The sequence below is a fragment of the Limanda limanda genome, chromosome 4 (genome assembly GCF_963576545.1).
Source record: "Limanda limanda chromosome 4, fLimLim1.1, whole genome shotgun sequence".
NCBI lineage: Eukaryota > Metazoa > Chordata > Actinopteri > Pleuronectiformes > Pleuronectidae > Limanda > Limanda limanda.
Window position 1 is genome coordinate 10,858,710 of NC_083639.1, and position 14,214 is coordinate 10,872,923.

Below are 14,214 nucleotides of genomic sequence, written 5' to 3' on the forward strand. Positions count from 1 at the left end.
CAACACCACAGCAGCAGCAGCGAATAAGGTGATTTGTGAGTTGCCACCAGGACACGTCCTCAAATGCACCCGAAGAAAAAGGAAAGGAAAATCTCAGGCTCCATTCAGAGAGAGCAAAAGCATTTCCCACATGTTCTCACTCAAAAAACCTGCAGACACCATATTTCAGCCTACACCTATGTCTTTGTCCCTATGCTATATGGAGGAGGTGTGTGTAAAGGGCTTCACTCACCAGCAGACTGTAGAAGAAGACGTGGACAAACACCCCCAGGGAGCAGATGATGAGGTACATGAGGTGGTAGAGGAACTCAAAGTCCAGCACCATGACTTTGTATCCTCTCGTGAAGGTTCCTCGATTCCCCACAAAACTTATGAGGAAGATGATTTTATTACAAACCTGGAAGACAAAGTTGATCACTTTTATAATGATAATTAATAACTCAATCATTTTAATGCTTAAAGATACATGCAATTGCTTTTGCTGGGGACTGTATGGCAGACACTTCCGGAGTTGGTTGATTCTACGACAAATGAGGACAGATTAATTGTGTTCACGTGTCATGTAAATGTGAAACCAGGGTGCAGGGATTAACAGAAACCCGGTTGACCCAGCTCGGTCATGTACAAGCTGAACCGAGTCTCACAGGGTTTTAACAAGAGCAACTGTTACAGACTTCAGACATTTCACTGTATCAGCAGTGGGGAGGGATGAATGGGAAGGTCATCAGCAGTGCATCCTTTTATTCTGAAGTCTAAGAATGAAACCGATGCAAAAAACAAGTCACTTTTGAGTTAAGCCCATTTTCACAGTTTAAGCGGTTAATTGAACACTTGGTTCAAAAATTTCGAAACAAATTCAGAGAGACAGTTGACCTCTGCTAAGCTGTGGGTAAACTAGATTTTGAAGTAACCCGGTTACTGCAGTCCATGGTTACACGTTCTCTGGTTTCGTGCCTTAACCTGATTTCTCTCAATAGCCTGGTTTTGGTGTGTGTGTACATGTGAACGCAGCACACTGAGGGGAGAGGAGAGACGACAGCGGTGCGTGCAACACTTTATTTTGCGTGTGTGTATAATGAGTCGAAAGAGCACATCTAGTTTCCCTCTCTCAAGGGTCCAGTGACGCACTTCACACCCCATAACCCAGCCAGGCGCTGGCAGGCAGAGCTGTGAGGGGCAGCGGTCTGCCAAGTGGGCATGAGTGTGAGGGAGAGTTAACAAAAGAACTGGAACTAGTGAGGCAGAGGTTTCTGGGGTTACAGTAGTAATGTGTGTTATTAACCGGGTTGGTCACCCAAACAATGAAAAAAAGGAAAGTGGGATGCAGCCATGCAGACAGTTGATTTGTCCATATTCGTGTTGCACTTGTCTGAGATTTCTGCCTTTACTGCCTTTAATTGACAATTTTTCATCGTCATTTAATCTGCATATGTTATTGATTAATTGTTTAGTCCAACAAATGAAAGAAACAACCCATCACGATTTCCGAGAGCCCAATCTGCCATCTTCAATATGATCATTGAATCCAATAAACGTTTAAAAACCAAAGAATGCTTATTTAAAAAAATGATATAGTGAGAATTGTGTCATAAACTCACATTAGAGAAACATATCCTTGAAAACCCCCAAAACAAATAATCTATAATCAAAGTTATCAATGTTGCTGGGTTTTTTCTGGACTTGATTATCTGACCAATTTCTGGATCCAGACTTTGTGTAATCTTGCTTACAAGCAAACATACAAACCAATGGCGAGGGCTGAAAACGTCTTTGGTTGAGGTAACTATCTTCATAAATTGAAACCTGATTTGGGTCGAACCACTTGTGATTTGGGTGATTTGACCCTTTAAGGTAGACCACTCACATTGAAGGCACCCAGAAGGAAGAGGGTGGGCTCCAGGCCGACAGAGAAGATGAGGCGGAGGATGGTAACAATGACCAGGGCGCGGATGCCTAGCGGTTGTGGCATGATGATGACGATGGCCAGGGTCGCCAAGACCCCTATCCACAGCAGCGCCGACAGGTGGGAGTCGAGCATTCCTGCAGCAACAAACACACAAAAGGAGAGCAGCTGCATTACCGCACTGGTAAGCTTTACTGATTACCTGTTATATAATGAATACAAATGTTTCCAGTTCAACCAGGACAAAAACAAGGAGTCATGGTCATTGGTTCAAAGGATCAGAGAGAGAAACTGAACTCAAAACAAAATATATTCAACTCAACCTGAGCAAAAAAGCACCAAACTTGACTGAATTTGAATTTCAAGGCTCATGTCCACTACGTCATAAAAACAGCTTTTCATCAGTTGAAGAACATCGGCAAAGTGAGGCCACTTCTAAAGCTCTCCTCTCTGGTTGACCAAAGAACAAAATCCATCAGTGACAATTCATTCTGCTGCATGAGTGTTGACTAAGACAAAAGGAGAACAAACATAACGCTGGTTATGGGGCCACAATTTACACATGGGGCCCGATAACATTATAGGTCCAACATAATAAAATATTATTTACTGTTAGCTCTATAGCTTTGATCAAAGCCACACATTAATTTAATTTTTTTTTTTAAATGTCACTTGCTCAAGCACATTGTGTACTTCCAATGGATTTGAAAATAAAAGTTATCTATTTGTATTGTTAGAGTTGCTTGTAAGTGACTTCAGAGGCCAATCAGGATTAAGCTGGGGTCAGGGCCCCCCTGGCCCCACCCCTGGATCAATCCCTGTATCACACATATTTAAAAAATCTTAGCACTGGTTACCTGATAGTTAAAAATTCTGTTATTAGTTCATAAATCTAGAAATAGACATGCACCCGATTACTTCAGAGTTGCAGTGTTTTATCATGGTTTAACTATTTATTTATATACATTTTTCTTATCATACATTTTTCTTATTCTATTTTCTAATATATATTTCATTATCTCCACTTCCCTTTAGTGTGGCCGTCTCTCGTATTGATTTCTTTGGAGGGCACTGGTCTCTAAATCTGAACATTTTTAACGAATTTTTAACACCGTATGTTTTGTAAAATCAACAATAACTGCACGCTTTGAATTGCATTTGCTTTGGTTGACATGTGCTTCGTAAATACAGATTGATTGATGGATAGATGGAATATGGAGTCATGAATGCCAAAAGGATGACGGTGCAGTTTGCAGCTGAGACGAGAGACTTGTTAACAGGCTTCCACTAACTTCTGCCTCTCAGGGAAGCCGTGGGCCTTCATTAGTGAGACTTTGAACTCAGAGAGAGCCACTTACGTAACACAAACTATTTGACATACTTTCTGTGTGTGCACACACTGAGCTTTAGTCGAAGCCTACCTGACGCTTGCCCTGTTTCTTGGGTAAATCCAGGATTAGTGTCCTTGTCAGGGGGCTTCATGTGATAACGTGTTACTCGAGATAAAAGCCTTGACCAGGTTTGACCAGGAAAAAAGAACAAGTCAACACCCAACCTGCTGGCTGGGTAACTCTCGCCCCCCCCCACACACACCTTTTTGTAAAGCACAGGACTAAAGTTGTTGTGTTTGTTGTCAATGAGGAATGGACGCAGAGTGATTTCACAACTGCCTTTCTGTTAAAAAGATCAAGCGAAAACAGATTAGGTGAAAGAGAAAGAAAAAGGAAAATAGGGGCAGAATGTCAAGGATATTGAAAAAAATGAGGGAATTGTGTTAAATGAGAAAGCAGAAGGGGAGCACTGGGGGTAAGTGAGGCCTCCTGCCCTCCCCTCCCCTCCTCCCTTTCCTCCCACCTCGCCTCCCTCCGTCTCCTTCCCTCATTCCCTTCCGCCAGTTCTCTCTCCCTCCCAATCCCTGTGGAGATCACATGACAGGTGCCACTTACATAACAGCCGCCTCTAAAAATACCTCAGCTGAAAGATTCATGAGGAGCGAGCGGGGAGAAGCAACACACACACAGACACACACACACACACACAAGTAATAGAAAGAAGGCAGCGACCCAAAGCTATAAAAGTTCCTGTTTAAGCAGGCCAAAGGTTTGCTAGAGTCTCACGTGAGCTAGAGTCTGTCACACAAAACAACTTCCAGAGAACAGTACGTTTAGTTCTCACTCAGACTGTGAGCTCATTTTCATTTGTACAATCACCACCGACACACAAACTGAAATTTTAGTATTGTCACTACGTTAAGACAATGATTAACTATTGAAAAACTGCATAATTATTTCAAAGCACCATCTTTATCTTTCTGGAATGTACAACAAAATTAAAAAATTGCATTTGTTGTTCCTTCAGTCATTGATGAATATCTTGTTATCCTAACAGATGATTTGATAAGATGTAACACGACCGTAAGATGAATGTGAGCTTATAGTTAAGCACAAATTTGTTTATTCATTAATTTTAAAGTTTTGATTATAAATAACTGATACATGCAAAGAAACTTGGAATTGGATTATTCACTTTTTTTTGGGCTGTTCTTTTCTTCGGTTTAATTCTGTGAATAAATGTAAAGTCATTGTTACCACAGCCAAGGAAGTAACAATGACTTCACATTTATTATCATCGCAGTTTGTCTGTTTGCTAGTTAACTGGACTACACAAAAACCACCTGACTGATTTCTTGTACAAAGCAAGATAGGGCTTTTGCCTTATAGCGAAGGTATGTGTATCTTTGTGTTGCCTTCTAATTATTTAGTTGTCCTTCCTTTTGATTACTATGTACTCATTATCTGAGTCTGAGCAATCAGGTAGACATTAGGACTGAAAACTGAACCACTGACAGAATAAACCAAAGTAACCAACAACAGTAAGAGAGAATTGGGCAGCTGAACAGGTTGCAGTGTTTTAAAAGTAGGGCATGATGTAGGACTTTGTTTTGATCACCTGATCTGTCATGAGTGTTCACATGTGTGTGGGCCCAGACAAGCTGAGTGTACGGGACTCATGAGTTGCACAAGGCATTCCTGTGTTGTCTGTTGTCTCCCTAGTACTGAAAGTCAGATATGAGTTCCCGCTCTGAGGCGTGGGTGGAAGTTAGTCTGTGTTTGTGTGTGTGAGGGTGTGTCCTGCTCCTAATCCTAGTCAGGCGATAACAAGTCAGGAGATCAGAGCATTGCGGTAATAAGGAGATCAGTGTGTCAGCGGCGAGGACGGGAAGAAGGATCGGTGTCGGCTCTTCAAAGTCTATCTATCTCTGGGTGGTTGCAACATATCGCAGGTTGAAGTCCAGGTTAAGCCACGGTGCAACTTGCCTCACCACATGGAGTGAATGTCTGATTTGCCTTCTTGCTCGCACTCTTTGTGTATTTATATACCAGTGTCTGTATTAACTATTTGAACGGTATCAGTCGAGAAACGGATGTAAATAAGCATTATTGCTAACTCCGGCATATATCCATTTAGCATTTTATGCTAAAATTAATTTGCTCTGTCTGCATCAAACAAACAAATACATAAAATAAAATAAAATTCACTCTATTCACATTAAATTAACACAGGCGTCATTAATACAGGTTGTAAAGTGTAAGAAGAGCAGTTTGTAGCAGAAACTGTTGTGTCCTTCCTGCTTTGCATCGTCAAGCACTTAACCTTTGTCTGACCCGGTTTCTAGGGCAGACTGAACACAGGAACCGTAACACGCACAATTACGCATGAAATAATTCACAGCAGAAGGAGCTGTAACAGGAACAGCCTCACCACAACTGTTACAACACAGCTCGTGAGAGAAAAAACAGTAGTAACATAAACCAGGTGTTTTTTCTAAAAATGCCAAAAGTTATTTATTTACTTTGTAATAAATTTGTAATAAATTTTACAACAAACGAGGGTGAGGAAAGTGGGTGCTGCTTCAATACAAAAAAAATCATATATATTTATAACCGAAATGGGACTTTTAAATACGAGATATAATTCTTACCTAATTAGAAACAAATAATGGAACATCATAAAACCCTCAAAATGTTAACTAGTCTAATAAAACCAAAAACAGTCAGAAACAGCATCCCTAACTAAAGCGCTAAACAAGATAATTCTGAGTGTATGTGTGTGTGCCTCAAGCTACTTCACAACGAAATGTGTTAAAAATAATTGTCACATTACAATCAATGAGTTACTGGAAATGTAGTGAGACTTTATAGTTATATTAGAAACAGGACGCGAGTGAAGGGCCAGGCCCATCACTTATTATTTTAAATGCTGTTCTCCCTCTCAGGTGTCGACTCGTGTGTGACTGACCTGCGTGCACCCCCTCCAGGGGGTAGAAGAAGCAAACCAGCAGGTTCATGAGCACAGCCAGGTTGAAGGAGACGTTACTCCACACCGACATGTTCCTGGAGCACCAGTACAGCACCTGCTGGGCTGGAGGGAGACGCACAGTGAGAAATTACACATCTTTACCTCTACCTGCCATGGAGGTCATGTTCTCACCTGTATCTGTTGGCAGGTTTGTTCATTTGTTTGAGGAAAAGTTAATGGAGGGATGAAGAATGGGCAGTAGCCAGAGAAGAATCCATTAAATTATCGTGAAGATGTGTTAACTGGAGCAGATCAAGGTTTTTTTGTAATAACTTTTTTAATTTAAATGTTTCTCCTTTCTACACACTGGGAGGCATTTTTCTACATTTGCGTTAATTTCTCTGGAAATAATGGACACAGACGATGTTTACGTGAACACTAATATTCTGACTATTGACTTTATGTGTTGCTAATATAATATTCCATTCATGTTCCAGCTTGATGTAGATTTTGACAGATTAAAAGTTTGAAAAAGGTAAAACGCCTTGCTAAAACCAAGATCTTGAGGTCTAAACAGCTAAAAGATATTAAATTAAAATCATACAAAATAAAGGAAAGCTGGCATAATCTGGCTTTTGATTTATTGTTGTCTTTTCCTCTAAGCAGAGGAACAGAACAAAACACAAGAGAAACGTAGGGACTTTTCTCTGTCCAATCACTTCTCTGACTGAGAGAGAAAAAATGGCTGTGTGGGTACGCAGTCTAGTTTGTGTGTGAGCAAGTGTGTTCTCAGTTGTGATTCATATGGTAAATGTACAAATGTTTCACGGCCCAGAGAACGTGGAAAGCCCCTGTCTGCTTTTAGACAGTGGAAACACACACACACACACACACACACACACACACACACACACACACACACACACACACACACACACACACACACACACACACACACACACACACACACACACACACACACACACACACACACACACACACACACACACACACACACACACGATACCACAATTAGCTCTGCTGTCAAGTAGGGGATACGCATCATTAATTTTTTGCATATCTGCTCGTCCTGCTGAGGTTTGCAAGTCTACCCCAGCATGCACAGGCCACAGAGCAGGTGTTACTGGTAACATTAATAAAACCTCTGATCAGATCAAGGGTCCTGAAAAAATATCAGGACACTGCCAATAAAGCAGCTAAATGGAAATCAGCCATCGTTGTTTTTTATTATTAACAACTTTGTTATTCCTAGTGTGACCTATTGAGAGAGAGGGGTTCACCCTTCATGTCACCAACCCACCGGCACACAACCACATTCACCTGCATGTGTTCGGACTGTAAGAGTGAAGCAGAACATCTAACAGTTACAAAAAAAGACACTAAGTAGTACACACCATCAGATCAGCTTGATAAATCAAGCAATTTTCTTGTGAGGGCGATTCTTTTAAAGTTTTTATTATCACATTTCTTAAGAAAAAAAACCCCCGGTCTGCCTATTCAATAACTAAAATTTCAATGGTCTGGATCCTGCAATCACACTGGTGTGATAAAATCAAAGTGTCTTGTGTGATTTTGGGTCCAATGTGTTGAGGTACTGTGTCACAGTGAAAAAAGGTCTGGTCAAATAGGCAGTGTTTTGCTGGAAAAATACCAAATATTGGCATGGTAACCATTTTGCCTATGACTTATATAAAGGGGAACAGAAAGGCATGCTACATGTTATGGTTCTGTTCTTCACAGCAATAGTTATCACTGAAAGGGTTGTAGCCCTTCTTCTATCAGGTTTATAACCATTTCTATTTGCATGAGTGGCCCCTGTAATATCTGATAAAACTTTAAAAATAAAATATATATATCAGTAATGTGTATACCAATGTGCGCATGCTACCTCCTGACCGTACCTCTGAGTTTCTTCTGCCAGTTCATCTCGTTTAAGAGGTCCTCTGCTTGCAGGAAGAAGTCGTTGATCTTGCTGCCCTGCTCGTCTCTCTCGGTGGTGTAGTAGATCCGCAGCTTGGACTCCGAGGTCAGGAACTCGCAGATGTTGGGCACGGGGAACACGATCTCCTCCATTGTTCGGTCGTGACGCACAATCTGAACAGAGGAACACACAGTCACCTCAAAAGTTCTCCAAGGAGCAAAAATGTGTTGACCCCTGCAGGCCAATACGGTCTTATTTACATGAAACATCTTCTTTTATGGATCATTCCTTAACTTTGTTTTACTTGGAATATTCTATTACAAAAGATGTTGATATTATGGTGACAAGGGTTATATGACCTCTATCTGAGCCGTGTGTTTGGCGTAGAACTCCAAGGCCTCATCTCCCTCTCCACCGGCCCCTCCAGGCCGCAGCATCATGGACAGCTCCTTGTTATGACGCGCCAACTGCATTGAGGACACAGCCAACAAGTGAGCTTGTCACAGAAAAAACAACACAAGGATGTGTTTCTCATCACATTGAAGCCGAGAACGGAGCTCATCTTTCATTATTTTTCCCGTTACATAATATTGCAGAGACGAGGAGCAGACCTGGTGAGCTAAAATGTAAATGTTGTGTCCAACGTTTCTGGGGGAGGCGGCATCATGTTCCTCCTCTTCCCCGTTCTCCTCCTCCTCCTTTGCATCCTCGACCTCCACCTCTCCCTGCAGATAGGCCTTCTTTATCACCTCCACCTACACGAACACACACACGGCCACAGCTCAGAAGGTGCTGCACTGTGGATGTTAAAAGGAATGAAGAAAGAAAAGGTGAACGCCATCTTCTCACCAGCTCTTTGGGTCTCATGTTGTACAGGATCCTCTCAGCGTTCTCGCTGTCATGGCGGCTCTCCATGATGGCGAGCAGCAGCTTGGATGCATTGTTCTGCGAAGAGAGAAGGGAGGCGGAGGAGAAGAGCGCTCTGAGATAAGAACTTCAGCTCTGCCAGTTTCTTCGTCCAAGGAAAACATCCAGAAACCCTGGTGCTTTAGGAAAATGCACTCGGCTGCTATTTGTCTTGGCAGAACTACACAACGCAAGCTCAGCTCAGACGCATGAATGTCCTGCTCTTACACTTGTAGCCTGTTAGTCAAGTTTCCATCCTGCTGTGAAGGGAAACTACAGCAATTTCTGTGGTTTTTTGGGGGTTTGAGAACCCAGATTTAACCCATTATCAAAAAAAGTTTAAGTTCCTTCCTCAACTCCATTTACACAAGGCCCAGCCAACTCACCTTGAGCTCCAGCACCAGGTCCATTCGCTTCTTCCCAAGTGGATTGATGTCATTAAGGATCAGAGCGATGATGATATCAATACCATTCGACTCATGGGTGGCAATGCAATTCTGAATGAACAGGAGAATAGAAAATGTATAAGAGAGGCCAGAGGGGACTTATTCCTGGATTTCATCTGTGGCGTAGTGGCCCATTTACCTGATTTTCATGGCAGGGGCCCTGGCAGTACTCTGTGAGGCTCTCCAGAGTTTGGTTGATGAGGGCCACGTTCTTCTCATTGATGTAGAGTCCCAGCAGGCCGAGGCCCCCAGTGGTGCTGCCACAGATACAGTCTAAGAATTGCAGAGTCTCGCACACAAGATTGTAGTTGTTCTTGTTGTTCTGACAGCGAAGGAAGTTCTGAGAAGATAAAAAGATTGGGGACGTACAAGTGTGATAAGTCTGTATGGAGTTAACTAGATATAAGCTATGAGTAATCAACCATTCAAAACCACATACAAACAAGTACAAAGCATTAAAGGAATAGTTTGCCTGAATAGCAATGGAGAGGCCAAGCCCAGGAGAAAATGAGCCGACCCAAACCCTACATGAATTCTGTTTTGTCTGAACCTGACCGGAGCCGATGTTTCATAAACTGAGTTCCTTCAGTCTTTTTATGAAAGTTAGCCCAGGAGACCAAGAGATACAGCTCAAATAACCAGATCACAATCAGCTGTCTTATTACAAAATGTACCATTGCATCATTTCCTTATCCAGTAAAACATCTGCAGGCGTCACTCTAAGGTTTGCATTACGCTCTAAATGAAGCAGTTTTCTCTCTGAAGTTGATCCTAAGTAACTGAGAGTCGCTCTTTCCAGGCTTAGTGAAATAGAGTAAACACGCTATGTGAACACAAGCACTTTGTTACGTTGTTACCTTCATGTCTTTGTAAATAAAGACGTCAAGTCGGAGATGACCTCTCAAGCAACCTCTCAGTCTTTGTTTCATTGTTTAAATTCGAGTTGCTTAGTTTTGTGTCACATTGTAATTTAGGGATCAGACATGTAACCAGTCCAAATGCTCTAAATGTTCGTCCTCGTTGGAGGAGAACACAGCAAATCCTTCGAGTTGCTTCCGCTTCTAATTGTTCTTAAATTGTTTAATGCTCAACTTCCTGCAATTGGTCAGAAAGTCTGAACTATCCCAAAAAGTGTTTTCACGCTGCAAATCAACCAAACAGTGGTTCAGTTTGATCTGGACCAAGACAACCTCTTTCAGTCAGACTACATTTCAGTCCATTGGCCTGAGGCGCCTCTCATCTGTTATTTCGGTTCGGGATTAAACAGAAAACTAAAAAAAGCTCTTACATCTATCATCAGTCAGAGGAATACAGATCCTGTTGCAAACTTTGACCCACTCTAATGGGTGTTTATAGAACCAGCAGTGTGTGATGCTCAGTCTGTCCCACCTGCAGGTCGCGGTTGTGATTCTCACACAGAAGCTGGAGGAAGCGAAGTATCGGCTGCATGATGATGATGACGAAGCTCATCTCTCCGTCGTCCTGGTTCTTGTCTCCTGTGCTGGGCTGGCCGTCTGCTGAGGTGAAGTGTTCATCGGCGTCGGCCTCACGCCGGTAGGAGGTGAAGGCCTTCTTGGTGGCGGACGAGGCCTCAATCAGCTGCTCTCTCACATCCTCCGTCATGACCACGGTGGAGTCTCTGGCTACACAGACATAAGCACCAGAGACAGACTGAGGATCCGGTGCAATCCCTCATTACGTGCTATTAGGGTTGCTAAGGGGCCGAAACTTTCCAGAAACTTTCCATGGGAAGTTAAGCTCGGAAATTTTGGGAACTTTGACAAAAAAAAAAAAAAATACGCAAATTAAACGCTGAGCAATAAAAACATCATTCAAAATTCTATTTGAAAGATGTATGGAATGCACAGATAACTCCCAGCATCCTGCACACTACAGCAGGGCTATTGAGACGTGCTGTAGTGTGCAGGACTAGACAGGTAAGTTTCGATGATATTACTGGGCAAATATATTAGCATGCTGATTGAGGATTGTTCATCTGTTCATATAGCGTATTTCCATTGATTTATCCATCAATTGTAAAATATTTTTACAGACAATTCCAATTGTTTGGCTAACTATTTATATCTCTGGCATTGCATTAGTGTTTTTTACAAACTTTTTTTCTCATATTATTCTACAGAACAATGCAGAAAACGATGCAGAAGCGTATATTGCGTATATATAGTGCCCAAAGTTTCCTAAGGACCCAAATCAGCCTATGACAAAACAAAATGTTTATATTTATGTCTGTATATGACAAGGTAAATACAGTTAGTATAATTTACCCACAACATTTCCAGTTTATTCCCGTTAATTCCCGTATATTCCCGTTAATTCCCATGGAAAGTTTCCAACTTTGAATATTCCCGGAATTTTGCAACCCTACATGCGATCCATAAATCCTCTTTCTGTTATGCCTGAATCGCTTGCCTTAGAAATTTGCGCTTTTAACACCTTATAAAGAAAAAACAATTGGTTATGACAGGTGACCTCTGACCTTTTTTGCGAACAGGAACGTCTTTATCTTGGCTGTCATCGTCCCTCTTCCTGTTCCCCAGGTCGCTGGTATTCACCGAAACTGTGGCTTTGATTTCCAGCTGGGCCAATTTCATACGATCGTAGAAAACCCGGAAGAACTTTTCTGATTTCTTGTCCTCTGTCAGGCGGCAAAAGAAGGAATGCTGGATGCACAGGATGAGGAGAGAAAGGAGGGATTATCATTTATTTATTCTTTAAAAGATATTTCTTGGGCATTTTGCCTTTATTGACAGGACTGTTCAAGCATGAGATGGTGAGAGAGACTGGGCGATGACACGCAGCAGAGGGCTGGGTCAGGACTAAAACCTGCAGCTGCTGCTGGAGAACTCAATCCTACGTATGGGAATGGACAACACTGGAAATGTTAAATGGCAAATATCATGGACGCAATCATGTGATGCTATACGGCAATTCAGAATATTAGTTATCATTTCAATCACTTTTCAAGAATAAACACAAGAGTCTTAGGTTGTAGCTTTTCAAATATTGAGAATTTGCTGCTTTCTATATTTTAGGTAATTAAGATTTTCATATTGTTGGTTTTTAGATTTTTGTCAGATTGAAAAAAACATCACTCGGGTAACTGGAATTTTTTATTTTTCATTGTATACACAAAACAAGATAACATTGAATTAATGGCCTAGTGTTCAGCTCTGTAATGCAAACATGCAACACGTTGGCCACATGTGCAACAAAGTAAGAACTTTATGTTCCCCTGCAAGTTTGTATTATGCAACTGATTACTTATTGAGTGCAGTGAGCTGAGGGCGAAACCAGGAAACATGAGGACATGGACTAGGCCTGACCAATCCAGCTTCAAGATCTAGTCTTAAATTGTTCCTATGCTTATAAATTCCATGAAATCTTTACTCTCAATGTTCCCACCAGACAGTAAAAACATTAATCGTCACCAAATTGGTCTCGACTGAAGCCACACAAACATTATATAACTAAGTCTGGATTTACTGTGATGTGAGGGGCTTAAACGCTGCAGTTATGGCTGTGGATTGGGGTCACGAGGAATTAGAACAATTTCGAGCCCGCGAGCAAAATGCATACATGGTGTCCCGTCCCACAGGCCTGTTGTTGTGATTGTGTAAGAGCTGCTGTTATCTGCTGCAGCCTATGGAAAGACTTTGACCAGCCGAGGCTGCCTCACCTCACAAAAAATTACTGGAGAGGGAAAAGCCCGGCCTACTTACACAGATACAGAGGGACGGAGATGGCAGGGAGTGGACAGGGGGAAAACGTAGAGCCGTTAGACAGACAACAAAGAGAGCGCAAGGGAGTAAACGGGAGAAAAGTGAAATAATTGATGGAGGTGAAACAAGAGTAAGAGATAGGGCGGAACAGATTTTTATCAGTTAGTATCTAGGTCACTTCTCTTCTGTTACATAACCATCTGTCTTTCCAGATTAGATGTAAAACTAGGCTACTCCAGGAAACAAATAAATGATAGTCACAAGGAAATGGTTAGGCAAAATGGACAAACAAAGCCTTGTTTCTCCTGCTCAAAGGAGATTGTTTGCGGGTGTAGTTTCCAAATGCTTTATATGGATTGGCATTTAGTGTCCAAGTACAGCTCAGTCTTTTCACTGAAAACAAAAAATCGTGACCAACCAATTAAGTTGTCAAAAAGCAGAGCGAGAGAGCATAACTCTGAGGCCTTGTTTATTCCACAGAGACAATGACATAACTGCACCCTGAAGCAGAATTCCAGAGCACTTGTGCCCTACCCCAGTCCTCCACCACTGAGCAGCAGCCCTCCGGCACGTACACACTCTGCCAACGCTCAGGGACGAGGAGATAGCAACGGCGAGGAGGGGCCGCCGCCGCCGAGCAAAGCCATCATGCAATAAACAACTTGATGACAGAGAGAAGAGGGCAAGGGAGAGAGGATTAGCTGCAACCGTGCTCTCAACTCACAGCTCATGGAGTGCCAAAGATGGGGAGGGTAGGGTAGGGGGGGGGGTTAGCAATGGTCATGCCTGTCTGTGCTCACAGAAGTCTGTCCTGAAGCGAGGGCCCACAGGGAGGGAGGGAGGGAGGGAGAGAGGGAGGGAGGGAGCGCAGGAGGTGAGGCGTGAGGCCCAGGGCCAGGATAACACACGTCAATGAGACCAGAGCAAACAAAAAGAGGAGCTTTCACCATCACACTCCCCCAGCCTGTACCATTACAT

At 42.4% G+C, this 14,214-nt stretch overlaps 1 protein-coding gene across 1 annotated transcript in view; it reads right to left on the reverse strand.

The window, feature by feature from the left end:
- The window catches only part of LOC132999327 (inositol 1,4,5-trisphosphate receptor type 1-like), a 66,045-nt gene that overhangs the window by 9,593 nt on the left and 42,238 nt on the right, over positions 1-14,214 (reverse strand). Inside the window, exons 43-53 of the mRNA XM_061068967.1 lie at positions 11,994-12,177; positions 10,886-11,139; positions 9,636-9,836; positions 9,437-9,547; positions 8,994-9,089; positions 8,756-8,899; positions 8,504-8,611; positions 8,125-8,317; positions 6,203-6,325; positions 1,865-2,040; positions 233-397 (exon numbers count right to left, since the gene is read on the reverse strand). Coding sequence (XP_060924950.1) covers positions 233-397; positions 1,865-2,040; positions 6,203-6,325; positions 8,125-8,317; positions 8,504-8,611; positions 8,756-8,899; positions 8,994-9,089; positions 9,437-9,547; positions 9,636-9,836; positions 10,886-11,139; positions 11,994-12,177 — 1,755 coding nt within the window. The remainder of the gene's footprint in view (positions 1-232; positions 398-1,864; positions 2,041-6,202; positions 6,326-8,124; positions 8,318-8,503; positions 8,612-8,755; positions 8,900-8,993; positions 9,090-9,436; positions 9,548-9,635; positions 9,837-10,885; positions 11,140-11,993; positions 12,178-14,214) is intronic.